Raw genomic sequence first — 27,500 nt, 5'->3', positions numbered from 1 at the left:
TTCTGGAGCAACTCAGAGTTATCGACCAGGTACCGGAACCTAACTGAGTCTGGCCAGTTTGGGATTCCCTGACTCCATATCAGGCAGACACTCTACCCCGCATGGTGTGACCACAGAACCCGATCTTAGGCCCAACCCCAGGAGACGGTTCCTCATGGTAATGGGCTATATGATGGGCCAGAGTACTTCCCCGAGAGACTTTAGATCTAGATTCTCTCTTTTAGGGAAATACTCTCATGTTCTTTAGGCCCAGACAGGGAAAGGGACTCAAACTTGCAGAATCTAAAAGAGAGAAAGGACCTTAGATAGCAGATATTTTTTCAGATTAGTAAAGCTGAATCAAATAAAAGTTAGCTTGTCCAAAGTCACAAAGATAATAAGTGGCAGAATTTGACCTTGGGTCCCCTGACCTTAAAGCCAGTGCTCTTTCCACTGAAAGGATGATTTTTATATTTTATATGTTATAGGATTATATTCATATATTTTATATTACAATTTATTTTATTTTATATGATATAGGATTATATTCATATATTTTATATTACAATTTATTTTATTTTATATGATATAGGATTATATTCATATATTTTATATTACAATTTATTTTATTTTATATGATATAGGATTATATTCATATATTTTATTTTATATTATATAGGATTATATTTATATATTTTACATTATAATTTATTGTATTTTATATTACACAATATATTTTATATTATATGGAATTATATTTATATATTACATAGGATCTCTTTTATATTAATAACCAATTATTGAATTAGGACTAAGGTTTTCTCCCCTTCTTTCTATTTCCTCAATCAGAAATCAGCCCTACTGGGTTATTCAGCCAGAATCTGGGGGACATTACTGAGAACAAGATTGAATTTAACATTCTCCTCAATCTTGTTCAGTCCGCCTCCCTGAGGAAGTTTTTTCCTTTTTTTCTCTTTGCTGAGGCAACTGAGGTTAAGTGACTTGCCCAGGGTCACCCAGTTAGGAAATGTTAAGTGTCTGAGGTCACATTTGAACTCAGGTCCTCCTGACTTCAGGGATGGTGCTCTACCCACTGCACCACCTAGCTGCCCCTGCTGAGAAAGGTTAGATCTGGTCTGAAGGTAGAGATTTTAATCCAGGCGAACTCCAGCCCATTACGTTCTATTCCTACTGGGCAAGATACTTGGCCTAGATCTCAGCCAGCCTGGACTAAGACTAATATAATCAGTCCCATCCTCCATCCGCTCATTAGAATAAGTCCACCTTCTTCTTCTCACTCTTAACCAATCAGAGTTGTTCACCATCTGTCAGGACCACCCCCAGTTCCAAGGGCATCTTCAAGTGCCATAGGCCACCTCAATCGGTCTTTGGTTCATGAGAAAAGGCCAAACGAGCCCCCTTTTCTTAATTATTCGCAAACCCTAATTAATAAAAACTGTTAATTCCCCAGAAAGTAGGGCTCTTGAACTTCTGATCATTCCACTCCACTATTGGACTACGTTGTATAGTCCAACCCCATCATTTTGCAGAGGAAGAAACTGAGGTCAGGAGGGCCTAAAACAGTTGGAATAATGTTAGATATCCCTACCCCCACTTGCTCTATGGAGGACAGAGAGAGAGGGACCAAGGATAATGGAAGGTCTGTGTTCCAAGGAGTAGCTAGTCCAATCCCCACAATCCCCAAAGCCCACAAAGTGGGGTGTAGGTAGGAGAATCAGTGTCCAAGTCCAACCCTTCTGCTCCATCTAGAACCTCCCATGTAGAATGTCCATTTGGAACCTTCATATTTAGTTCTGACACCCATAGTAGACATTCAGTGTGTTGACTTTTTTTTCCCCTGAGGCAATTGGGGTTAAGTGACTTGCCCAGGGTCACACAGCTAGGACGTGTTAAATATCTGAAGTCAGATTTGACTCCGGTCCTCCCGACTTCAGGGCTGGTGCTCTATTTATTAGTGTTTTAGACTTTTAAAAACCATTTTTATGGACATTTTTTTTAACCTCACCAGAATTTCTCCCAGTATCCTCCACTCCCTGAGAACGATCTCATATAACAAATGATATATTTTGAGACAAAAGAGACAAGTAAGCAAAAATCAAAAGTAAACAAAACCAAACAATTTATGCAATACCCCATATCCATGGACCACCACCCCCACCTCTGCAAAGGAGAGCCAGTGTTATTGGAGGGTTCTTTCCCTAGTTTTCTCAAAAGCCCTCTCGGGCCTTGGGATGTCCAGGCCTTCACTTGGGACTGTTTGGCGATGGCTCTTTTCCTCACCATGGTCATCATGCTCGTTTTCTGGGCTCGCTTCCTGCCCTTTGCCCCGGTTTATGGGTGTCTCCTCATGCTTCTTCAGGCCCTGCCACTTAATCCAGCATAGCCCTATTCCATAGCATCCTGTACCAGTTTGTGGGGCTGGCACTGTGTGTCTCCTTTGATTCTGGGTTTCCACTATCACAGAAAATGTCGCTATTTTTCTCTGACCTCCTTAGGATATAATCTGGGGATCCAAAAAGGGATGCAGTGTTTAGTCACTTCAGTTCTGTAAAGGGAAAAAGGAGTGGGAAGGAGGAAGGGCTAAGGGAGAGGGGAATGAGGAGGAAGTGTAGATGGGGGAACAAATCGGTTATAGCTCAACTGGGACTTCCCCACCTCAAGACCATAGGAGAGGGGCAGCTAGGTGGCGCAGTGGATAGAGCACCAGCCTTGAATTCAGGAGGACCCGAGTTCAAATGTGACCTCAGACACTCAATACTTCCTGGCCTTGTGACCCTGGGCAAGTCACTTAACCCCAATTGTCTCGGAAGAATAAAATAAAGACCATAGGAGATCCATTATTTCACTGTCCACAACAGTCATTTGAGATCACTAAAGCCCTCTACCCTCCCTGCTCGCTTGAGAAAAAGGAGGCCATTCAAGATCTCTCTTCTCCATGAAGGGCCCTTCTCTTGGGCCTTTGTTCCTGCTGTCATTTCGGGAAGCTTGCTCTCCCCGTCACTCTGTTCTCTTTCATTTTCAACCCGACTCTCTCTCCTGGCCCATTCCCTCCCTGGATCTTCCCTTCCCACACGGGGGCAGATTCTACCCAGCCTCCTTAACCAGACCAACTTCAAGGGAGCTTTCATTTTCTTGAGGCCACGTCCCATTTCTCCTCTTGTCACGTGCTTTCCGACCTCATGGAATTGGGCCTCTGTCTCCTGAGTCATGGGCTGTCTCTTGATGGCCAAAGGCAACAGCTTTTCCTCAGGCCCCATCCCTGTCAACTTCCTGGTGGTGCCAAGGACCCTCTACTCCCAACTCCTCTCACATCCATTGCCTTGGCTGGCTCACTGTCTGTGACCCACCCCTCACTGGGGTCAGAACCCAAAACTTGGGCCTGGAACTCCCCTTTTCCCCTTTCTCCACGGCATCTCTGTGCCACTCTCCATAGCCAGCTGTGGGCTCTACCCCGAGTGCCCCAAGTCAGCGTCCTCAAGTGCCCACTGTTCCTTCCCAATAGCCCGCCTTCTGGCCAGCTCCAAGGCAGCCTCACCGAACGCTACCTCCCCCAGGAGGCTCCCTCTTCAGGTGGCCATGGTGGACTCTCCCGTCTCTCCTAGCGTCAGATGTTCCCCCTTCATCAGATGTTAGGGGGGGAAGGCTCAGGCTTTGTCCCCAGCTCCCCAGGCCCATTACATGAAGGGCTGACTGTGTAGTATGACTGAGCATGTGGGAAAAGCAGCTTTACACAGTGAGCCCTTAGGAAGTGGGAAGGCTGGGATTGGGTCATTCCTCCCTGACCCTCCCTTTCCCACTTCACACACACACACACACACACACACACACACACTGACACAATCACACACACAGACACAATCACACACACATGCAGACACACACACAAACGCACACACACACTGACACAATCACAGATATACACACACACTGACACAATCACACATGCACACACACACTGACACAATCACACACACACACACTGACACAATCACACACACACACACTGACACAATCACACACACACACACTGACACAATCACACACACACACTGACACAATCACACACACACACACTGACACAATCACACACACACACACACACTGACACAATCACACACACACACTGACATACAGACACACCATACTCACACACTTTCATATACTCACACTCACTGGCACACACACATAGCATCCACACACAATCACATACTTACACACACACTCAGACTCCCGCATACATACACTGGCACACACCATCACACACACACACATCCCTTTCAGTTTGGGGCAGACCCAGCCCCGCCCTTCTCCAGCACCACTCTCCCTGGTTCAATGATCTTCCATATCCCTCAAAAGTCAGACTTGAGCTGGGAGATCTGTTTATTGGCGGTGCTTCACAAGACTCGGTCCTATGGGGCAGGAGAATCCCCTCGCCGTCCCCGTGCTCCCTCCCCCGGGATGCCGAGTCCTCCTCAGGGTGCTGGGTCAGCCTCCCTCCTCCAGAGGGTCTTTGCAGGGGGGAGGGTGCAGACAGGGCTTCTTCTCCTCCACTTTGGCCCTCTGGCCCTGCAACTCGGAGCAGCGGGGCCGGGGACTTCCCCAGAATGTCACATTCCTCTCCCCCTGGCCTTCTACCACGGTCACAGTGGGCCTAGATCAGACACAGACAGTGGCTCTGTGGCGGCCTGAGCCTCGAGTGTCCTTCTGCAGTGGCTCGGCCACGCCACGGGGCTGGCCCGGCTGGCCGATTGACTGAGGACCCCAGGTGGGCGGTGGTTCCAGTGTCTCGACCCTGTTGTCCCGGGAAGATCCCCCTTCCTCCCCTCTCCTTCTTGAGCCCTGAGGTTCCCCAGAAGTCCCTTTCCTCCTTCTCCAGGGGGGTCCCCCACTCACGAGTAAGCGGGCAACTTGGCAGTGCAGTGACGTTGCCGGGAGCGGGTGGGGGCAGGCCCACAGGGGGGGGTGCAGAGACTCCAGGGCCCCCAGGCTGCCCAATAGCCATCCACTGAGGAAGGAGAAGGAGAATGGGGCGGGGTCAGGATCTGGCAAGATGGGCCCACCCTGCCCGTCCGGGAAGAGGTCACTCACAGGGGCACAGGTGGATGTTGTAGCAGTGGCGGGTCTCCTGGAAGCGGCCCGCGCAGCGCCGGCCATGGTGGAGCCGGCCCTCACACACTCGAGAGCGCTGCTGCTGGCCTGGCACATTCTGACATGCGATGTTGGAGATTTGGAGCCGAGTACAGGGCTCCCAGGCCCCCCAGGAGCTCCAGTGACCGTCAACCGGGCAGGGCTGGCCCGTGTTGCACAGGCCATCCCGGGACGCGTCTCCGGCACAGGGCGCGCCTCCGTGCTGAGGTGAGGGGTTGTTGCACAGCCGCTGTTCTCGGGTCCGACCCAGGCCACAGGTCACTGGGCAGGGGCTAGCGGGGCCCCAGGGACCCCAGCCACCCTCTACTGTAGGGGCAGGAACACAGAGGATAAGCCTGGCCCCCCCGGAGAAGGGTGGGGGTGGGACTGTGGAGACAATGACAGAGAGAAGCGGGGAGGAGGAGGAGGAGGAGGAGGCCCTGATGGATCCTAATTCCCCTCATACATACCAGGGCACGGTGGGAGGCCCTTGCAGTCTTGCTGCTCATAGGCGGGGCCATGACATGGGTTCCCTGGGGGCTGGACTGAGGGGGCTGGAGAAGAGCACGTTCTGGTTCTGTGCTGGACGGGGGCCTGGGGACCCCCGTGACAGGAGGCCGAGCAGTGTCCCCAAGGCCCCCAGGCTGCCCAGGCCCCATGGACTGAAAGGAAAAGGAGAGCGTTACCTCCAGCCCGCCCTTCCCGGGCACATGTCCAGGGCAGGACAGGGTGGAGCACTCACTGGGACAGAGGGCCTGTGTGTCGCATGGCTCGGTCTCAGTTTCCCCACCAGAGCAGCTGCCCCCACACTTTGGGACCGGCTGGTTACAGGCCCTTCGGCGGCTCCGCAGACCCTTAGCACAAGTCACAGAACACGGGGTCCACGGCTCCCAGTCGGACCAACCGCCAGCCTCTGCGAGACAGACAGATGAGGGGGCCCGGGATCAGAAGCCGCAACTCTCCGTCCTTTCCCGTACGCGGCTCCCCTGGGCCTCACTCACCTGGGCAACACTCCCGATCCTGACACGCCTGGAGCTCCCAACGAAGGCTCCCAGGCTGCCCCTTCCCAGAGCATGGGCCTCCCTGGCCCAGGCAGCGTTGATGGCGCAGCTGGGAGCCCTCCGCACAGGACACAGAACACGGGGACCAGGCAGACCACGGCGACCATCGAGGGGCCCTGGGTTACGAAGGTGAGGTCACCGGAGTGAGGCCCCCAGAAGCCGGACGGCCTTCCCAGAGCTCCAAGCTTCACCAGGGGAGATCCGCCAGCTACGTGGCCTTTCCCGCCTGCGCTCCTAGCGCTGCCTCCTCGCCGTCCTGGAGGGCCTCGGTCCTCCCGCGGGTCTCCGCCCGGGTGGGCTGCTCCGCCGCTCTTCCCCCCCTTAGCCTTCCCCTCCCTCCCCCTGCCCATATGCTCCCGCCAAGAAGCCGGTGGATCCTGGCCCAGACACCCCCTCACCCGCAAGCCTGGCAGGTTTGGCTCCCCGGGATCTGGAAGCCGTGGGCGGCATTGAGGCAGCAGGCATCCTTGCTGACACTCTCGCCCAGGAGCCCCTGGCATTGGCTGGAAGCCTCCTCAAAGTTGGAGAAGCAACGCACAGACTCCCCGCCTACACCGGAGAACACAGCGCCCGCATCACCGCCATGGCAGAGAGCTTGGGGGACTGGGCCCGAAGGGGTCCGGGAGCCAGGCGGGAGGGAACGAGAGCTGCCCAAAGAGAGACTGGGAGGGCAGACAGGAAAAGGCGCGAGGTAGGGAGAGGGCCTGGGTTACCTGCCCCGTGGGGTGAGAGCAGGACGGCGAGGAGGAACAGCAGCAGCAGCACAGGGAGCCCAGGACGGCTGGGGCGGGAGGCCATGGCTACCAGTGGGGAGGGAAGGAGAGAACTCCTGGGTTTTAAAGCCCTGCCTCAATCCCTCTTGCCCCCATGTCTGGGCCACTCCCCTGACTCAGCAGGAAAAGAGGAAGCCAGACCTCCAGGAGGAAGGAAGTGGAGGAGGAAGGCCAGGACTGGCCCTTTCCCCAATGGGGCCCTGAGCCCCTAAGCCGCCTTGGCCTCCTGCCCAGTCCCGTCCCGCTCTCCCGCTCCGTCCCTTCTCTGTTGGCCAGATTGGTCCGTGCCCGACTGCTTCCCTTGGCCTCCTTGCCACATCAACCCTTCTGAAAGGTTCCCGAGACCAGGTCGATAGCCTCGGCCACAAAGGAAGTGTTCTAAGGGATGGGAGGAGGGAGAGGCTGCCAAAGGGGCCCTGGAGTCTTGAGCAGGGATACCGGGGCACCTGTCTCCAGGTCAGTGATCCGCCCCTCCAGCCCCATGTCTCTCCCCATAAAAGCCGGGGCCAAGGACTCGGTCTGGACGGGGAGTGAGGGCACTCAATCAATTCGATTCAAGAAACGGAGGGGCAGTGTCTCCAGGAATCAGGCCCTGTGCTAGAGGCCCAGCTAGTGGCAGGAACAGGCCCGGGAGTGCAGCCGAGGAGCCTGAGCACCCCGGCAACTGGAGAAACCAAAGGTGGTTTCCTGGCACAATGGAACTGAAACTCAAAGCAAAAGAAAGCTCCCGAAAGCCAGAGCTAAAGAGGGGGCATGGCCCAAACACGGGTGTGATGGGGACGGAACGGGGATTCGGCCAGCCGGCCAGGAAGAGAGGGAAGATGAGATGAGACATGAGGGCCAGAGAAACCGGTGCTCCATTCCACAGACAGCCCGGGGCCTTTGGGAAATTCTGTGGGCGACCATCCGGAGGACGGACTGGAAAGGAGACCACTTTAGAGGCTGTTAGAGAAGGGGACGGTCCCTTTGGGCCCCCTTGAGCCTGGGATGAGATGGGACAACTAAGAGAGCTGCAGAAGGCCTGTAGTTCAAGAAAGACAATGAGTGTTAGGGTTTGGAGGATTTATGACTCATCTGAGGAGAGGGAATCCATGAAAGGATGATCTGATGATGGGAAAACAGGAGAAAGAGCGGGGTCATGAGCCCCTTTAGAGCCTGCAAAAAAACAGGGCCTCAAAAAGGCAAGGGAGAAAAGGGGGACTGAGAGTCTGAGGATGCCCTGGGGCCCAGAAAAGGCTGCAGGGCTGCCCCCTTCAAGCAAAGGGTTGAGGAGCCAGCTGGAGTGTGAGCAGTGCACCCCAGGTGACTTCTCGGAGGACTGGGAGGCAGAGGAGCCATGGGATAGTAGCTGGAGGGGATGGCAGGATCAAGGCAAAGTCCTTTTGGACTCCCTGGGGAGACTGCCAGAGGCCCAAGGAGCTGAGATCAGAGCTAGAGAGGTGTGGGTTCCCTGGAGGAAGAGAGAAAAGCCCTTGGCTTGGAGAAGGGCCCAAGGTCAGCAATTGAGGCACTGGCCCTGGGGAAGGGACAGTGGGGGAGATAGAAATAACCCAGATGCAATTCCTCCATAAAGGGACTAAATCCTCCTCAGAGAAGAAGGACAAGGAGGGCCTGGGGAAAATGCACGCTCCCCCTCATTGAGATGAGAAAGCAGGAGCTGGCAGGAAACCTCAAGTCCAGATCATTACGTAACGAAGTTCCTGCAGCGGTCAGCAGCCTGGGAGGAGCGCAGCCAGCCAGAGGCCGAGCGGACCAAGGCTGAGGGCCCTAGTGCGTGAACATCCCATGGACAAAGGGTCGAGGCAAGACAATGCACACTTGCAACGGCAAAGTCTAGGCCCTACTGGGAAAGGAAGGGAGGGAGGCCGGAACAGGCATGCTGACCTAAAAGAAAAGGCCATGGGGAGGAAGATGGAAGTAGGCTGGGCGGAGACAGAAGGAAGGTGGAAAGGCAGCCTATCAGCATCAGGGAAGAGAATTTCCCAGTCCACCCTGATGAAGGTCTAAGGGTCTAGGCCACTACAAGAACTACGAGGGAAGACAGAAGGGAGGGTCCGATGGGCTCCATCTGAAGACGGAGTCGGGGCCCTGTGTGGCACTGGGACCAGGGTGAGATCTGCTCTGGGGCGAAGGCTCCATCTGGGGCAGGGCATCTAAGTGCCAGGGCCAGACCTGACCTTTCAGACCAGTTCAGAGCGGAATCTAGAACTTGAATCATTTTGTAAGTCCCAAAGCGAATCTCAGGGCCGGGACAGAGTGCCGCTCTGGGGTTCGTGCTTGGGGCAGGGCCAAGATCAGGGGATGTCCAGAGGGTTCTGGCCGTGTGCCAGGGCGGAGCTTCGCCCTGCGATGTCCGGAGCCTCACACTTGCGATGGGAAATTCAACTTCAATAATATAAGCCCCTCATGTCTACCAAAAAGGCCAACGGGAGCTAACAGTGGGACATGGCAACCCAAAAGGGAAGTAGAATCATCAGCTGCATTTAGAAAGGCTGGGGGGGGGCTGGGTGCACTTCTGGGCACTACCCTTTGGGCTAGCCGCTGGGGAAGTTGGAGCAAATGCAGAGGAGAGCAACCAGGAGCATGAAGAACCACAAGGTCATGCTGGGAGGACCAGCTGAAGGAAGGAGTTGGGTTTAGCCTGTAGGAAAATAAAGTAGGGGGAACTTTGCAGGATGCCTCCCTCTGCTCAGGTCAAAGGGAAGACTAAGGAGCGAGGGCACAGGTTTAGCCTGGCCATGGGGCAGGGCTCACCAACCACAAGGGCTAGCCCAGTGTTGAATGAGCTGCCTCCCAAGCGGCTGGGCCTTGCCCCACTAGGAATCTAAGCCCAGGCTAAGACCCTTGGCAGAGATGGCGGCCCGGCTGCACTCGAACTCTTGGCATCAGGGCCAGTAGATGGGCTCTCCGTTTGAGTTGGGGGATTGGGTCAGAGCTTAGCCTCGGTCAGCTCTTCTTGTGGTCTCATTTGGACCAGAGCCAGGTGAGAGGTTGGACCCAGAGGGTCAGAGCATTGTCTAGGACTCAAGTTGGGCCTGAGACTCTCTGAGTGGTGGTGGTCGGGAGAGGGGTCTGCGCTGGGCCTGGGGTCAGGTCTGCTCCATTATGGACTCGGCCTTTTTCCTTTAGCCGAGGTTCAGGTCTTCCTCAGGCGCCAGGTTTCAGGGAAGGCCTGAGCCGGGGCTCCTTCTGGGACTAGAGTTGGCAGGCAGTGGACGTGGAGAGGACCGGCTGCGTTTGAGGTCAGAGGTCTAAGATGTTCAGGTCTTGGTCTGAAACTAAGTTCTGGGCTCAGTCAGGAACACAGCTGGTATGGCCTTTCCTACTGGGGGAATCAGGATCAAGTGGAGTGTGTGACTGGTTGAGCGTTGGGTTGAGGCAGGCTGGCCTAAGTCCACATCTAGCCTGTAATTTGGGGCAGATCGCTTTCCTTGTCCGACCCCCATTTTCTTATGTGGAAATTGGGGGCGACAATACTGCCCTCCCCGGGGTTTTGAAGATCAAACGTGTTGGTTCTAAGCATTTGGCACAGAGGGAATGCTGGAGAAACAAGGCTTCCGAGTCTCTGGACAGACACCCTGTGGGCGGTGTATGTAGACATATCATGTGCATGTAGGGTCATGGCCAGAACTGCCCCTCCCTGCTACCCCCTACACCATGGTACCTTGGTGGAGGGGGGGGGGGAGCAGCCTTTCCAGCAACATCCGGGGACTGCCCGTCCCAGCAGAGCCTGGGCCCTTGGTATAGAAACTAAGCCCTCGGCGGGCTATCCAGCGAGAAAGGCAGACCCTCAGCAGGAGCGGGACGGAGGCCTTGCTTCAGAAGTGGCTCCTCTGGCCCAGGAGCCCATCCCAGCCATCCCCGAAGGCCACAGATCACAAGCTGCCTCTGCCAAGTGAGGGAAAACCGGCCCTGCCTTTCTCTCCCCATCACCACTTTGGGGCCTAAAGTGTGGGAGGCCTGCCCCTCGGCTTGTCATGGGGCAGAGCAGTGAGGCTCTCTTCTCCTATCCAGTACTTCTGGGCACTGGGGGCCCTTGGTGCTTTCCTAGAGGCTAGATGACTGACAGTCAAAGGGGTGGGACTTCTGCTGCCACTACATGGGAGGGGGGGCATTGAAAAGCCATTTTTCTGTGTGTCCCCCCCCTTTATCTAAGTGTGGGGAGTTTGAAAAGGAGAAAGCAGAGGCATCCCCTAGCTGCTCACCCCCAGGGACGGGTGCATGGGGAGAAGAGAGGGCCGAGTGGGGCTGGATCTTCCTCCTTTCCATTCAGCAAATCTGGGCCTCGGGGCACCTGAAAATAAAAAAAACGCCTCTCCCTCACCTTCCACCTGCAGGCACTAAAATGGGGAGGGGGGGGAGAGCGCAAATGTGGACCTCAGGCACTTCCTAGCAGTGTGAGCTTGGCTAAGTCACTTCCCCTCTGCCTGCCTTGGTTTCCTCATCTGTAAAATGGGGGTTAAAAACAACACCTACCTCTCAGGATTATTGGGAGGACCAAAACGAGATCATATTTGTCAAAGGGCTTAGCACAGTGCCTGGAGCATAGTTGATGCTTAATAACTGTTTATCCCCTTTCCCCTCACCCCCATCCCTCCTCCGCCCATGGGGACCCACAATCCTCCTTTGAAATAAAGCAGTCTCTTAAGTCCCTGGGAAAGAAAGAGTCATGGCTTCTGGGGACCTGGGGAGAGGACCACGGGGGTGGAGAGGCCGTCCATGCTGAGTGTGGGGACAGACACATGTGCCTGGGAGCTGCTGCTGCTGCTGCTGGCCGGGAACTGGGAGGAGAGAAAGACAGAGAGACAGAGAGAGAGACAGAGAGAGGAGAGAGTGAAAGAACAGAGTGAGTGTGAGAGAATGGGAGAGGCAAGCGAGAGAATGAGAATGAGTAAGATGAGGAGACACACAGAGAGCCCACCAGAAGAAGCCGTGAGGGACACACACACATGGACCTGGGTGGGGAGAAGTCAAGAAGACATGGATTGACACGCCCCTCCAGGGGCCGCACCTGGAAGGAGAGGCGGGCAGGGCTGCGGGGCGCGATGGGGCTCAGGGTGCTCCAGAAGTGGATGCTGGGGGGCAGCGCACTGGGCGTCAGAAGCACCGGGGTCTGCGGTGGACGGGAGGAGGGCAAGGGACACTGGAGCAAGCCCGCTTAAGCCCCCGTCCCCGCCCCCCCCCCGCCGCTCCCCGCCCCCCCCCGCCCGCTCCACCCCGGCCGCCCCCTTCCCCCCCCCCCCCCCCCCCCCGCCGCCCCCCTCCCGGCGGCTCGTCTGGCTTACCAGGGCGTGGGAGGTGAGCAGAGAGGGCGTAAGGGCCGGGCCCAGGCCGGAAACCGCGGCCGACTCGGAGCTCGGCCCCAGCGGCAACTCCAGATCGCGCGGTTTGCGACCCCTGGAAGGGGCGGGGGGGTGGGCTTCGGCTGCGGGAGCCGGCGCGGGAGCGGGGGCGGGGGCGGGGCCCGGGGGGTCGGCGACCTCCACGCCAGTCTCCATGGCAACAGCAGGCCCCTCCTCCAGAGGCCGCTCCCCCTTCGTCTCGGACGCCAGAAGCAAAGAGGCGGCTGTGGCCGAAGCCTCTGGCTCCACGGTCTCGGTCAGGCCTTCCGCAGGGGCCATCAAGATGACCTGGCCGCCGGGAAGGAGAGGAGGGGCGGGGCTTAGGCCTGGCCGAGGCTTATCCTCCGCCCTTCCCCCCCCGCCGCCGCCGCCTCTCTAGCAGCGCCACCCCCGCCCCTCGCCGGGGGAGGGATGCAGACACGGACACCCCAGCACACTCACATACTCTACCTGTAGCGGCACTCGGGCCTCCGGGGCCTCCAGGCTGACTGGGCTAAGGGGCTCCGGGACGGGCCGAGCGGGCCGGGCGGGACTTAGCTGCTGCAGGGACTGGATGGTGAAGGTGGAGTAGAGCCCAGAACGCATGTATTCATTCCGGCTGCTGCGCACAGGTGTCGGGGCAGAGGAGCCAATGCTCCCTAGAGAGGCCTTCAGCGGCCGGAGAGGCTCCGAAGGGATCTCAGCCCGGACCTGGCCCTCCTCCCCATCGTGGCCTGGCCCCTCCGGGAAGGACACGAATTTGTAGACGAACTTCTGCCCACTCACCTTACGGATGATATTCTGGGGAGAGTGGGAATTTGTGGGGCAGGGGTGTTCAGGGGTGGTCGCAGCCCTTCCTTCCCCGCTCCCGCAAACCCCCTTTCCCGATGGGCGGGCCCCCCCAGGGCAAGGCCAGGCCGGGTGAAGCACACCTTGTCATAGTAGTACCGAAGGGCCCTGCTCAGCTTGTCGTAGTTCATGTTGGTCTTGTTCTTTCGAAGCCCCCAGAGCCGTGCCACTTCCTCGGCGTCTACCAGCTTGAATTCCCCATCGCTGGACGTCCACGCTATTAAGTGCCCATTACTCTGCTCCTTCAACAGTTGCAGCAGGAACTGCCACAGGGTCACAGATGGGTCCATCACTCCAAGCACAGGGGCATGGGCCAGTCAGCTGGGTTATCGCGGAGGTGGGTGGGAAGAGAGAGAGGGCTTTGGATGGCTCCATCACAACAGCGAAGCGAAGTGTAGGGGGAGCTACAGGCTCGCTAGCCATCCCAAGACTCCAAGGGGAGACAGAGGGGCACAGAGACATGGGGGGGGGAAGCGTATGAGGGGTGAAATTATGCCATGCAGCGTGGACATCGGAGGGGACCAGGCCTATCCTGGCAAGGGGGGGGGTGAGATGGAGAACGGACATCGGGGCCCGACCCCTCATTGCAGGTGCCACTGATGGAGCCATTAATCGGAGGAGCACGACGAAGACACAGTCAGGAGTTTGGCTCGTTACCGTGGGTAGAGAGCTTGGCCTAGAGTCACCAACGGGGCCATAACGGTAGAAGGGAGACTTGGGAGGATCGAGTCATCGAAGGTGGAAATTACGGCAGCACAGGACCACATAACCTGGTCCATCACTGCGGGGGTGTGGGGGGGGGAGGAGGGGGCGGGGCGGCTGACACCATTACCGCAGAAAGGGCAACATGAAGGACAGGATGTCTGGGGAGGCCTATTAGCATACAGGGGCGACAGGGACAGGCGCCATGCAAAGGGGGCTACAGAACAGGGCCGTAAGGGGCTGGTCCGTAACGCCCGGGGAAGAAAAGCCATTGCAGCCGACGGGTCGCATGGGAGATCACAAATAGGTCCGTTCTCAGGCTGTAAGAGGTGCGGGGGGTGGGGGTGGGGCCTCCAGCCCAGCCCTGTGTCCCTCCCCAAACAGATCACCCCTCCCCCACCGAATACAGAGAAGGCTCGCCCTTCTGCAGGAGATGCCCTCCCGATTCCCAGGCTGTCCCTGCCTCACCTGTGAGCAACCCGATGGCAGCTCCGGGGAGCGGGGGCTCCATGGGGGAGTCCCAGCCCGGTAGCAGCCACCCTCCCGCCCCTAGCTCCTCCTTCTTCTGCTGACTCCGATCCCCGGCCCCTGTCCACTCTGATGCCTCTTATCCGGCCCGACCTGGCTTACAGCACCTCCCTCCTTCCCTCCTAGGACCTAAGCCTGCCCCGGCCCAGAGCAGCTCGGCCCGGGCCCAGAGCTCCACCGGAGAGGAGAGCCGGGGCCTGGCTGACGTTATCGGTCACGTGGCGAGGCAAGGCTGAAGGGGCGGGGACACGGAACCAGTACCAGCAAGCAGCCGCAAAGCGAAGGCCACTACGGAGTTGGGCTGTGCGCCTGCGCAGGCATAACCCCGGGACAAGTCTGATTCGTTCGGAAAGCGTCTTCGCCCATGGGCAAGGGGGGAGGGGCGCAAGGGGCCGGGTCGAACGCGAGCAAAGAGGTACGCCAAGAAAACGGAGACAGAGGCTCTGCGATTGCAGAGAAGGCAATGGAGAGGAGGAAGAATGGCCTAGCTCTAGATGGCGAGAAAGATTTCCCCTCCCCCTAGCTTTATTCCCAGCTTTTATTGAAGAGATTTCTTATTTCAAGTAACAAAGTCGGAGCCTCTGTAGCAGTCTGGTCAGTAAAGGAAATTCTCAGCATCCTAATCAATGTCGTGCATCGTCGGGCAGCTCTTGTAGTCCCTGCAACTCCCGAAGGCCCTGGGAGGGAAGAGAGTACACAGGATCAGAAGTGATGTTCTCAATAAGCCATGCTTCTCCCTGCACAGACTTGGGGCCCTTTGCTCCTCACCTCCAGCACTAGTCGGATGTGGGCCTTGATTCGAACTGAATCTTGGGTAAGGCTTTCACTGATCCTGGAAATGGTGGCCAGAGTTTGTTAAGAGTCCCTTTCCTCTCCCTTCTCCCCCAAACCTCCCCAATCCAGGGAAACCTACGAGGTGAGCAGGCGGCTTTTCCGGTCTATGAAATTCAAGGCTTCCATCAAGGTCAGTTCCAGAAAGAAGCCATAGCCCAGTGCCACAAATATCCGGGAAGGGTCTGGCCTGGAAGATAGAGGCATTTCTCAAGGGGCTTTCTAAAAGGACCTTCTGGGATTCCTCTGCACTCGGGATGCTCTCTGGGATGAGAGGCAGGGGTCCGTATGGAGCAAAGGCTTTTTCAACCACTTCCTGAACTTAGGGGGGGAAAAAAACTTGCAACAACTAAACACCTCGCCGTCTGAAATCTAATGCAACTGATCTCCTTTAGAAACCCATTTATTGTATTTCATGCACTTTAACGACTCTGCAAGGGGCAGAGGCCCATAAGCTTCCCTCAAGGATTCCATGAGAGCAAAAGGTCTAGATCGAGTCACTGACTTGGGGGAAGGGGGTTCCCATGGCTAACGCCACTCACACTTCTGCATTCACGTAGAAGTTGCACCCCAAATCCACCTGTGTGCGCAGCTTCTGATCCCCCGATTCCTGGGAAGGAGAAGGAGGGTGTTTACAGGTCCCTTCGTCCCATTCCCCCGGAGCTCAGCTCCCCTCCTTCCCGCCCCTCTCTTCCCCCCCCCCCCCTCGCACCTGCAGCCGCTCGAGGACGTTCTTCAGTTGCAGGTAACCTGCCAGTTGTCCGTACACCTCGTCTCGCTGCGCCAGCACCTGCCTGGTGTAGAGGCGGAACGAGTATCTCGGGCTCTCGGTTCCTCGCCCCCGGCTCGCCACGCCCCCCACAGGCCCCACGCCCCCTCACACTCACCTCAGGTCTCGCTGCAAGACATCGCTGATAAAGGCTTCATATTGCAAGACCTTTGCCTGAGCCTCCCGAGGGTCAGCCGCCATGTTGGCGCCCCCTAGCCCGGGCCCCTAGCCTGTCAATCGAGCTGACCCACCGGCGCCAGCAAAGGACCGCTTCTGATTTCCGGGGATAGCCGCGAGGCAATTGCTCGCTTCCGGGTTGGGGCGCGTCACTTCCGGTGACGCACTCCCCGCCCCCTCGAGCACGGCGCGTAGCCCTGGGCTCCAGGATAGGCGGCCGCTTCCAGGTTGGGAGAATGCGCAGAAGGCCTAGAAAAGAAAGGCGCCCAAGTATCGAGTGACGTCTTCTGACCTTCTCATTGCGTCCCTTGGCGTGACTTTGGCGCGCTCCCCCCCCCCCCCCACACACACACACCCCTGTGCCATAAGGCCCTACTCCCCTGGTAGCAAGCATCCTTTAGGCGCCTACTGTTTTCCAGGCACCATGCCCGGTACATTCTGGCTTCCCTCACTGCTTGCAATCCTGCTCCTGCAGAGGGCCTTTCGCACTTCCTCCCACAGCAGGTGCCTTCCCCTCCGAGACTGCCTCCCATTGACCCTATTTGGTTCTGACCTCATTGCGGGCAACTGGTCTCTCCCGTCTCACCTCACGGGGACCTCCTGGAGAGCGGGAAGCCTGTTTGCCCCACGCTTGGCCCAGTGCTTGGCACCCAGTAGTGCCTCACAGACTCGCACCCCGCTTCTGTGTAATGATGGAGGGCCTCGAAGCATCCTTAAGGCTAGCCTTGGGTGCCCGGGACTTTACTGAGTCATCTCAGACTGATGACCTGCTACTCTTCCCTTACACACCCCTCCAGGTGGCCCCAGTTATCTGAAGTGGGGGTGGGGGCGTGAAGGTTGAAACCTCAGTGTTATCACCTTCCCCCCCCTCCCTCAACCCCATAAACCGTTCATCAACAAGTTTTCTTCCTACTTGCACATCTCTTTGCATTAAAAAATATTGCTATCTTGTTGGTGGGCTATCACTAAATTTCTTCTAGTATCTTTGTTTCCAGAGAACCATCCCATGTAGCAAATAGTGTTCTGGAAAAAGGGGTTGAAAAAACCAGCAAATCTGATCCATACAGGGGGAAAAGCCAAAAATCTACACGAGGCTGTGGACATCTCACTGTGCAAGAATTTTCAGGGTCCTTGATGGACACGAATACATCACCATGGGATACAGAGAATTTACCCATTCGAGTGTGACATATTCCATTACTCACAATTGCCCAAATAACATGTATATGGCACGTTATTTTATGTGTATACACATATCTGTATATCTGTATATTTTTTCTCAACAGTACTTGATTTTTCCAAATACATGTAGATAGTTTTCAAAATTCATTTTTTGTAAGATTTTATGTTTCAATTTCTTTCTCTCTCTCTTCCCCCTCCCCAAGACAGTAAGCAGTCAGATATAGTTGTATATGTGTGCATATTATACCCAGAGGGCATACAAAGCAGTTTGGGGTAAGATCCCACAGGTTGGTAGGTGAGAGAAGTCACTTTTAACAGGAACATAAAAAAGGATACTTAACCCATTACAAAGGCCTTTCTCATAGCTATTTACACCTTACCAAAGCAAACAGAACCTTCTTTATCAGTTAAGCAGTTAATCTCCTCCAAACTCTGTTAGATAGGACAAGAGTTCCAGGAAATATTGGAAGTCCCATTAATTATCTTTTGTAAACAAAGTGGTTGGATGACATTAACAAATATGGCACAAAATGGAGTCGGTTATGTTATCCCCCAAATCCATCTTTCAGTATCACCCCCGCAAAAGAGAGGGGTAGGGATGTCTTATCTCTGTCCTCTGGAACCATGCTTGGGTTTTTAGAGAGAATATTCATTTTTTACTGTTTGATGGTTCTTTCCATTCACATTGTTGCAGTCATTCTGTAGACTGATTTCTCAACTCTGCTCAGTTCCCTCTGCCTCGGTTCATAGAGATCTTTCCATGCTTTTCTATAGTCATCACATTTATAGCAAAGTAACACTCCCTGATATTCAAGTACCACCCTTTGTGTCCTTATTCTCTGATGGATATGTAGCCACTTTGTTTTCTTATGCAAATACCCAGTGGTTCCTTGACTTGCTGCCAATCATGCTTTTCAACAAGCTGAGAGCTAGGAGGTAAAAACAAGGTTTATTATATATGCTTCAACATAGGTCCAGAATTCAAAAGTATCTGTCAATCAAGGAACAATTTCCTACAGCTTATAAAGTTTCTAATAACAACAGAGAGACAAAGAAAAGAATATATACTTTTTAGATTACAATTGCCACAAAGAGAAACCACAGACAGGGGAAAGCAAAGATTTACATTACAAAGATTGATGTATGATTTATATTTCAAAGATACTGAAGAAGACAATGCACCAGATCTAGTTTAAAAAAAAAAAAAAAAACCACTAATGAGGGAGGAGTCTGGGATTGCTAACCACCAGATAGGTATCATAAATCCTTTTGCCCCCATACAGTTGTGGGGTTTGATCTAGATTAAAATAATTGGAAGTCATGTCAAAATCTCAACCAGCTATGTGACTTTCCTCATGCTTAAATAGGCTTAAATAATAACAGAGATGGAGAGACTTACATGAATTGATGCTAAGTGAAATGAGCAGAACAAGAGAACATTCTATACAGCAACAAGAAGATTATGTGACAATCAGCTCTGATGAACAGGCTCTTTTCTTTTTATTAAAGCTTTTTATTTATAAAACATATGCATGGATAATTTTTCAGCATTGACCCTTGCAAAGCCTTGTGTTCCAACTTTTCCCCTCCTCCCCCCCACCCCCTGGCAGGTAGTCCAATACATGTTAAATATGTTTAAAAATATGTTCAATTCAATATATGTATACATATTTATACAGTTTTCTTGCTGCAAGAACAGGCTCTTTTCAACAATGAGGTGCTTCAGTTCCAATAGACTTGGGATGAAGAGAGCCAGCTGCATCCACAGAGAGAATTGTGGGAACTGAGGGTGGATCACAGCATAGCATTTTCACATTTTTGTTGTTGCTTGCTTGCTTGATTTTTTCCCCTCTCATTTGTTTCCCTTTTTGATCTGATTTTTCTTGTGTGGATATATGTGTGGAAGAACTGCACGTGTTTAACCTATTTTAGATTTCTTTCTATCTAGGGGAGACGGAGGGAGGGAAAGAGAAAAACTTGAAACACAAGGTTTTGCAAGGGTGATTGTTGAAAACTATCTTTGCATGTATCTTGAAAATAAAAAGTTATTATTAAAATTAATAATAATAATAGAGAAAAAGGGAAAAACATCCTACAACTTCTTATGGTCATAGAAAAAAATAAATGACTGATCATATTCTTATACATTCTGCTGACCTCCTTCCTAGATGTCTCAACACCAGTTTTATGACAGATATTTCCAGTACTGGACAACCTGAATATAACAGCAAAACAAAATCAATATAGTAAGTGATGTTAGCATTATATCATAATTTCCTTAGTCCAATTTTTTCCCAGCAATCAACATCAAATGTCCATTTAAACAACATATTTCTTATTCTGTCATCATGGGTTTAGCCATCTCATAAAGTCATGTGATTCTGGGAAACATTTTCCCTTGGAAATCCTGTGCCTAAATGGTCTGTTTACAAAGTGCTCAGTTCAGGGCAGCTAAATGGAGTAGACAGACCAGGAGTGGATAGAGCCAGAAGTTCAAATCCTGCCTACTCCCCCAGCAAGTCACTTAACCCTAATTGCCTCAGAATAAAGTGTCCAGTTCACTTCAAACATTCTGATATCCTTAATTAGGATGTCAGTTGTTAGCTGGCCAGGAAATATGCCCTATTAGTAGGGCAGTTTTGAAGAGGTGTTCCTCCCAGTAGATCTATTTCCCAAGTTCAATCATGTACATGCTTGGGATAGATGTCCCCCAATTCATCAATGGGTTTGAAACCTGTTGATTACCCTCAACCTGGTTTTACCCCGGTGTGGTCACTCCCTGTATGTGCTACACTTCTTGGAGCCACGGGTGACTGTTTAACACCAGGTGGAATCGGATGATAGATGAGCAGCCTGAAAAGAGCATGGCAAGCCCTCACACCAGAGGTGCTAGTCCTTCCTGAAGACCCCATAAACATCTGGATAACACTATCCATAAACTAGGGAAGAATTGGATTTTGTGACATAAGACCCTTTTTGTCAATTTTGATGTTATCAGAAGCTTCAAACTGAAAACAAAATATATTAAAGCTTTAGTAAAAAAAATTAACTGCCATATTAAAACCATTTTAAAAAATCATAACTCTCTAGTGTTTGTCCTAATTTGAAAACTGGTCTTTTAAGCAATCAATTACATCAGACTCCAGAATCCTGTTTTCTCTGTTGCTGAAATGCTATGAACAGCCAGTCCATTTAATTTATAAATTTTAGCAAATTGAGACAAACCTTTTTCATAAAGCTAAATGCTTTAAGATTGAATACCTGAAAGGAAAAAAAAATTATACTGACAACTCAAATCAATTCTATTTAGAAGAACTGAAATCCAAATTAAGATTTTATCAACCATCAGTAACTATATCCAGAGATAGTGACTAAAAATACATCCAAAGCTTATGTATTTAGGTATCTGTGAATATTCGGGACCTGAAAGAAGTTATCTCTAAGATGAAACTTTTTTTTATTTTTTAAAATTAATTTTATAATTATAATTTTTTGACAGTACATATGCATGGGTAATTTTTTTTTATAACATTATCCCTTGTATTCATTTTTCCAATTTTTCCCCTCCCTCCCTCTACTCCCTCCCCTAGATGACAGGCAATCCCATACATATTAAATGTGTTACAGTATAACCTAGATACAATATATGTGTGTAAACCCAAATTTCTTGTTGCACGGTCAGAATTGGATTCCGAAGGTATAAGTAACCTGGGTAGAAAGACAATAGTGCAAACAGGTTACACTCAATTCCCAGTGTTCCTTCTCTGGGTGTAGCTGTTTCTGTCCATCATTGATCAACTGGAACTGAATTAGATCTTAAGATGAAACTTTAAATTTATCATTTAGTGCCACCATTATTAATACTCGGCTTTTTCATCATTTAGCAGAAATTTCAAGGTTCCTAATACCATCACCGCTAACACCAGAAGTTTAAAGTATATTCTTTTATCCAATGAAGCATGTGAAAGCCAATCACCTATTCCCTAGTTCTCAAATGGAAACAATATAATCTGGTTAAGTGAAGTTTACTACTCTGTGAAAAGTAAAAAATCATAACATTCTGCATCTTTCACATATCACATCTTTATTTGATACCACATCTTTATCTCATTCCTGCCTTCCCCCAGGACACACACACACACACACACACACACACACACACACACACTCTAATCGTTAAATTATCTAAAAAAGATGATACTATAGACCATTACATAGGGAGTCAAGTAAGTAATGGTCACAAAGCAAGAACAGGGAAAAAAAGACAACAAAGCACTAGGGTTATTTATACTTAATTCAGAAATACTTGTTGATTGCGACAAAGATCCATTATTAAAAACATCTGGAATTCCTCTGCCACCATCAAAGAAAGTTGCTATGAAAGGAGGGACAGGGTTATAAAAATATCAAGTTGAGTCTTTTCTCAAGCTTAAGTTCAAAGTCACAGAGTAACTTATTGTAGGTAAACCAGAAGAAAACTTCCTTAGCTCTATTTGATTTCCAGTAAAATCACAGATACCTTTTAGAACAGCCAAATAATACAGCACCATTCCCAGGAACTTTTAGAACACAATCTTTCCTGTTCAGAAAGGAAATAGCATAATGGGGAAATGGAGTCCAGAGACTTGCTTACATAGGTTATCTTCTTCACTCCTCCAGGGACTGACATTTACCTAAAACATCATTCCCTCTGAGCAATCGTTCGCATTTTCTCTTAAATAGAGATAACTTTAAACAGATTAGTAATTCAATTATACCTGGATTCAAAATGAGAGCAAATTAAGTCACAAATCCCAAAATGTTCCATCTCACATAGCAAGTTTCACAGCTCACACCTTCCAAGCAGGGTGTGATTATTTTCCAAGTTAATAGCAACTTCAGTACAGTCATAATAAAAACAATTAGTAAAAAAAAAATCATCCTTAGTTCTTAAGAGTATATAATATCTTTCCAAATGTTTTTAATTTTCCAGTTTAAGACATCCTTAAGCAAAACCATTCAATAAAAGTTGAGAAAACAATAACATTCTGCAGTTTTACATACGAAGTAAATTTGTGAATTCATTTAAAATCCAAAGAAACTGTTTGCATTTGGCTTGTTTCTCTTAATCGACTTCAAGGGACTGAAAGGGAGGTCTTCAAAACTTTGATCTGGTGATTTAAAGTTAACTAAGACATAATGCAGATATATCATTTGACTTACAGTTTATCCAATGACTTTTCATAGCTGTCATAATAATCAGTAATCATATGATTTATCATGTAATTGCTTGTAATTCAAGCAATCTTTAAGCTCTTCTTCTTTAGCCTGAGCATTTGTTAGGGGAATTTTGGTTCCCTTTGCATGGCCAATTTTCAAGTCTTAAAATTATCTCTGGTCTTGCAATAGAATTTACAAGACTTATAAGATTTATAAGATTCTTCTGGATGGAGCAATTCCAAGAGTTCTCATTGCTACAGCCTGCCTCGTTCGTAGACACCCCAAGATATTAACTTCTGAAAAAGATACTCACAGAATTGAAGAAAAGAACAGCTCTCAGTCTGAAGAAGATTACAAGGAAAGATGGAAAGAAGCAGAACTCAGACTAGATCTGGGACAGCACCACCAGGTCAGAAAACATCCCTCCAGAGAAATTTCTTTTTAAGCACCCATGAGGGTCATGAAAAGGGGTGTCTTCTTGGCAGACTTTCAGAAGGTTTTCCTTCTTTCCTTGCTGTTCTCTCACTTCCTCACGGCTGGATTGGTAATCTACACTGGAAGGTGATTCAGCACCTTCTAGGGCATCGGGGCAGAGAATATCAGCAAGCAGCAGGCCACTGTCTCTGTGTGTGCAAAAAGATTACCGGAGGAAGTCCATCCATCCCTCCATCCATCTGTCTATGTGTGATGACTCCTGTGACTTGTGATCATTTAGTGTGTAAGCATTGGGTTCCTCCTTAGTAGAATGGGAGCAGAGCTACCTGAATTCCTACCCTGGTACTAGCCTAGAGAGTGGCTCAACTGATTCACTTCCCTCGGTATGATTAGCCCTTGAGCTCTCTGATAAAAGCCTTTCCCATCCCAATCCTGAAGCTTCCCGGACTTCCATGAAATCTCAAACTTCCCAGTTCCCCTCCACAGCAGCTACTCCTTTCAATGAGTGAATCATGTCATTATTAAAAACATTATGTTTAAGAGCTTGTCCAAAATGCTGTAGACTTGTGGTCACACATGATTCCTGAAAACCCCCTGTGATCATTTGTCCTGGTTAAAGCAGCCACCTGGCAAAACCTCTCCTCTGTTCTGCTAGGGGGTCTTCCTGAGCAAATGGGGGAAGAGGAAGGAAGCCCTCAAAATGGATTGCTCAGCTTGGGACAGTCCATTCAGCACTGACATTTGGCCTCCTCCTCTTGCCCCACAACTTGATTGGTTTTCCTGTAGAGCCTGGCTTGACCTGCAGCAGGTAGCAGATGGCTGCCCCTGTTAGGCCTGCTTGCTTCCCTGGGCTTCCCGCTAGGCCCTTGCTGTGTTCCTCAGCCCTGCCCTTTATCTACTTCACTGACTGAAATCGGAATGGGAAGAATTCTTCGTTTGCCGTCTAGAAGAATTGCATGTGTTTGACCTAGATTGGATTATTTGCTGATTAGGGGAGGGCGAAAGGGAGGGAGAAAAAATTGGAACTCGAGGTCTTGCAAGGGTGAAGCTTGACCATTATCTTTGCCTGTATTTTGGAAAATAAAAAGCTATACATTTTATTTTGCTTCTCATTTTCCCAATCTGATTTGATTTTTCTTGTGCAGCAAGAGAATTGTATAAATCTGTATGTATATATTGGATTTACCATATATTTCTACCATGTTTCACGTATATTAGACTACTTGGCATCTGGGAAAGAGGTTGGGAGAAGGGGGAGAATGGGAATACAAAGTATTACAAGGGCTAATATTGGAAAACTGCCCACACATGTGTTTTGAAAAATAAAAAGCTTTAATAAAGGGAAAAACCTATTATCAAATGAGGAATAAATAAACTCTCCCCAAAAAGGAGGAAGACATAAGAAGACTGGAAAGGGGAAAGGGGGCACAGTATGAAGGACCTCAAATGCCAGATACAGCATTTTATATTTGCTGATGATAAGGAACATTCGAGAGATGTTGCAAAAATGACATGGCCAGGCCTTGGCAACACCTTGGAAATGGGGAGCGGTGGTGAGGGAGAGTGAGGAAGGAGGGGGCAGTGTTGGGGGGAAATAACGAGCTCTGTTTTAGACATATTGAGTTCCAAATGTCTACTGGACAGCCAGTTCAAGATGTCTGAGGGGCAGCTAGAGAGGCAGGATCGAAGGTCAGCAGAGACTTAGAGGCTGGATAATGGATAGATTTGAAATGGTCATTAAATAGACCGTAGCATAGCAATGGTCATAAATCTATGTGTTTCGTTTGAAACTTAACAAAAAGGCAAATGGAGACAGACTTCTCCAAGCAAAGTTAACCTTTTTAATAGGGGTGCCAGGAGGGTACAGGTCTCTTGACCCTCCAAATAGTCCAAAGACCCCAAACTGAGGATGACTACAACACATTTGTCACAAAGGAAAATGATGATTGGCTGTATCAGAGGAGTAAGGCAGAGCCCCCACACGTCCTAGTTCCAAGGAAAGCCTTTGTCCATTTGTGACTACTACTCCCTGAGATCCCAGAGAAAGGCAGACTTCCTGGCAACTGGGGAATCAAGTAAGACTGTCTTCACTGTGAAAGAAGGGACAAGATCGACTTCTCGGGACTATTCCACAAGCCTTGCAGGAGATGCTGAAACAATGTTTTATGAGTGTGTCCAGAACGGAGTTTTTCCCCTAGTGAACAGCAATTATATCCTTGGTATCTCTCCTCAGAAGAAGAGAGGCTAAACTTTAGCCCACGTGAGCTTCTCTGCTCAAACCTCCGAGAAGAGGCTTTGGGTTTGACCAAATAGTGTTACAATATAAAATCAAATCTAAAAAAGAGGCTCAAAAATTAATTCCTCCCATGGAGCGAGATCACCCAGTAAAGTGTGCTAGAGGCAAAAGAGAAGGCTCAGATTACAGCCTAAGAGCCACCTAAAATTAGAGGCACGATCCAGAGGAGGAACCAGCAAAGGAGCCAGAGAAGGAACAGTAAGAGAGGGAGGAAGAGAGTTGGGAGGCTGAAGTTAATTCTAAAGAAACCAGAAACCTAGAGAGAAGAGAGTATCAAGAAAGAAGGAGTGTGAAGTCAGGAGGATCCAAGTTCACATCTGATATTTAATACTTCCTAGCTGTGTGATCCTGGGTAAGTCACTTAACCCCAATTGCCTCAGGGGGAAAAAAAAAAGTGTGATCAGCACTGTCAAAGGCCCCAGAGGTCAAAAATGAGGTCTGAGAAAAGGTCACAGGATTGGCAACTGAGAAATCATTAGTAACTCTGGATTGGTGAATGACATATATTGGGAGCTCCTGGAGGGTAGGGCTTGCCTTTTGCCTCTTTTGTATCCTCAGTGCTGGCACATTGTAGGCACTTAATAAAAATGATATTTTATTGAATGAATAAAAAAACTCATAAACAGAATACGAAGGATAATCTTTATAATGAATGGTGGATTTAAAACATGTGACATAAAATGAAAATTATTGCCAGTCAAAAGATGTTAATGCATCTCTAGAGAAGAAGCTACATAAAGAATGTAATTCATATAGCAATTTTTGGCATTCTCTATTAGTTCCATTCAGTGAGTCAGCAGGAAAAGGAAAGGGGAATAGCATGGTACCTACTATGTGCCAGGCACTGGGACAGGGGACTTCACAGATATTATTTCAGCCCTTTGCGGAAGGTGCTGTTACTATCCCTAAGTCACACACATGGACAGAGACCAGGCTGTAAATAACAATTCCTCAAACCCTATGGACATCCACATTTTTTTATTTTTTAAAATTAATTTTATAATTATAACATTTTTTGACAGTACATATGCATGGGTAATTTTTTACAACATTATCCCTTGTACTCCCTTCTGTTCCAAATTTTCCCCTCCTTCCCTCCACCCCCTCCCCCAGATGGCAGGCATTCCCATACATATTAAATATCTTATAGTGACATCCAGATTATAAATGTTGCTATATAATTCCAGCTATTTTCTACATCAAAAAAGAATATCCAAATTAGGGAAAAACACCATTTCCAAGGACTCATGATGAAAAGTACTCTCTACCCCCAGAGAAAGAACGATAGTCTCACTGCAGATTGAAGCATACTTTAAAAAAAAAAAAAACACTTTATTTTTATTTTGTTCATATTCTCTTTTGAATCATGGCTAATGTAGAACGGGTTTGCATATTACACATTGTAGTCTATACTAATTGCTCGCCTTCTCAAGGAGGAGAGAGGGAAAGAAGAGAAAGAATTTGGAACTGAACATCTTAAATTGTTTTTATACGTAATTGGAAAAATAAAATAGAATATGTTTTTAAACAGTAGGGGGGAAAGCTTAGGCTGTATGAGGAATTTCAAAACTAACTTTAATCATCTGAAGAAGAAACAAGCACTTCTCCAAGAGACATTGGGAGATATACAGGTCTGGAAACCTTCTCCCTCTCATCTTGCCTTCCTGAGATCTAAAATTCTTTTAAACTGTCTGTAAAACTCCACTAATTCCCCAGTTTTTCTTTTGGTCCAGCCAAGATATTTGGATAGCTGGTAAAGACAAATATTCTATTCTGTCTATTCTATTCCATCACGTTTGATCTTTCTGTCCTTTTAAGCAAATCAAGCTTTTGGTTCTTAGGGCCTGCTAACTGAGTTACATAACCACATGGAGCAAGTGTAAATGGAGTTCCAACCTCCTTTTACTTTCTTTTTCTTTCTTCCTATGGACCTTTCTGATCGGCATCTCTTGTTACATGGATTCTATTCCACACCTTTCTTCCTCTACTTTCTTGATCTCTCAAATCTGTATTGCCCAAGCATATCTCAAGTCAACTACAGAACTAATTTTCTTTACACTTTATTACAAATGTGGGAGCTGAGGGTGGACCACAGCATGGCATTTTCACTCTCTTTGTTGTTATTTGCTTGTGTTTTGTTTTCTTTCTCAGTTTTGTTTTCTTTTTGATCTGATTTTTCTTGTGCAGCAAGATAACTGTATAAATATGTATACATATATTGGATTTAACATATATTTGGACATATTTAAC

At 49.8% G+C, this 27,500-nt stretch overlaps 3 protein-coding genes across 5 annotated transcripts in view; all 3 read right to left on the bottom strand.

The window, feature by feature from the left end:
- Positions 1-4,362: 4,362 nt before the first annotated feature.
- Positions 4,363-11,255, bottom strand: CFP (complement factor properdin). 2 transcript variants are annotated; one of them, XM_074277215.1, is made up of 9 exons: positions 11,167-11,255; positions 6,902-6,988; positions 6,587-6,737; positions 6,129-6,304; positions 5,870-6,040; positions 5,598-5,789; positions 5,089-5,454; positions 4,894-5,005; positions 4,363-4,651 (listed from the first exon to the last, which is right to left on the bottom strand). In XM_074277215.1, exons 1-9 carry the CDS (start codon positions 11,228-11,230, stop codon positions 4,486-4,488), a joined length of 1,485 nt encoding a protein of 494 aa, XP_074133316.1. In that variant the 5' UTR covers positions 11,231-11,255; the 3' UTR covers positions 4,363-4,485. The 2 variants fall into 2 exon arrangements, with proteins under 2 accessions (XP_074133316.1, XP_074133317.1); XM_074277216.1 differs by lacking the exon at positions 11,167-11,255 and adding an exon at positions 10,626-11,135 and having other exon boundaries at positions 6,902-10,539.
- A 356-nt stretch (positions 11,256-11,611) lies between these two features.
- ELK1 (ETS transcription factor ELK1) lies at positions 11,612-14,667 on the bottom strand. Its single transcript, XM_074277217.1, has 6 exons — positions 14,302-14,667; positions 13,215-13,452; positions 12,754-13,083; positions 12,247-12,591; positions 11,973-12,074; positions 11,612-11,742 (listed from the first exon to the last, which is right to left on the bottom strand). The coding sequence occupies exons 2-6, from the start codon at positions 13,419-13,421 to the stop codon at positions 11,629-11,631; spliced, it is 1,098 nt and encodes a 365-aa protein (XP_074133318.1). The 5' UTR covers positions 13,422-13,452; positions 14,302-14,667; the 3' UTR covers positions 11,612-11,628.
- Positions 14,668-14,881: 214 nt separating this feature from the next.
- Positions 14,882-27,500, bottom strand: part of UXT (ubiquitously expressed prefoldin like chaperone) — a 44,068-nt gene continuing 31,449 nt past the window's right edge. Inside the window, exons 1-7 of one of the 2 annotated variants that reach the window (XM_074277219.1) lie at positions 22,833-22,982; positions 16,080-16,387; positions 15,905-15,986; positions 15,735-15,802; positions 15,275-15,382; positions 15,130-15,193; positions 14,882-15,038 (exon numbers count right to left, since the gene is read on the bottom strand). In XM_074277219.1, coding sequence (XP_074133320.1) covers positions 14,985-15,038; positions 15,130-15,193; positions 15,275-15,382; positions 15,735-15,802; positions 15,905-15,986; positions 16,080-16,162 — 459 coding nt within the window. In that variant the 5' untranslated portion in view covers positions 16,163-16,387; positions 22,833-22,982 and the 3' untranslated portion in view covers positions 14,882-14,984. Of the gene's footprint in view, positions 15,039-15,129; positions 15,194-15,274; positions 15,383-15,734; positions 15,803-15,904; positions 15,987-16,079; positions 16,388-22,832; positions 22,983-27,500 lie in introns of those variants that run through there. The other variant, XM_074277220.1, reaches the window with a different exon arrangement.

The sequence above is a fragment of the Sminthopsis crassicaudata genome, chromosome X (assembly GCF_048593235.1).
Source record: "Sminthopsis crassicaudata isolate SCR6 chromosome X, ASM4859323v1, whole genome shotgun sequence".
Lineage (NCBI taxonomy): Eukaryota > Metazoa > Chordata > Mammalia > Dasyuromorphia > Dasyuridae > Sminthopsis > Sminthopsis crassicaudata.
Note: the sequence above shows the minus strand (reverse complement) of the source record. Positions and strands in the feature narration are given on the sequence as shown.

Excerpts from the sequence above, each read along its gene's own strand:
- CFP (XM_074277215.1), bottom strand. The coding sequence starts at position 11,230 with ATGGAAAGGAGGAAGATCCAGCCCCACTCGGCCCTCTCTTCTCCCCAT. Across the intron at positions 6,738-6,901 it reads GCTCTCACCCCACGGGGCAG|GCGGGGAGTCTGTGCGTTGC; the intron begins GTAACCCAGGCC and ends TCTCCGGTGTAG. Across the intron at positions 5,455-5,597 it reads GGGCCTCCCACCGTGCCCTG|TAGAGGGTGGCTGGGGTCCC; the intron begins GTATGTATGAGG and ends CTGCCCCTACAG.
- ELK1 (XM_074277217.1), bottom strand. The coding sequence starts at position 13,421 with ATGGACCCATCTGTGACCCTGTGGCAGTTCCTGCTGCAACTGTTGAAG. Across the intron at positions 13,084-13,214 it reads TTCGGTACTACTATGACAAG|AATATCATCCGTAAGGTGAG; the intron begins GTGTGCTTCACC and ends CACTCTCCCCAG. Across the intron at positions 12,075-12,246 it reads TGCTCACCTCCCACGCCCTG|ACCCCGGTGCTTCTGACGCC; the intron begins GTAAGCCAGACG and ends CGTCCACCGCAG.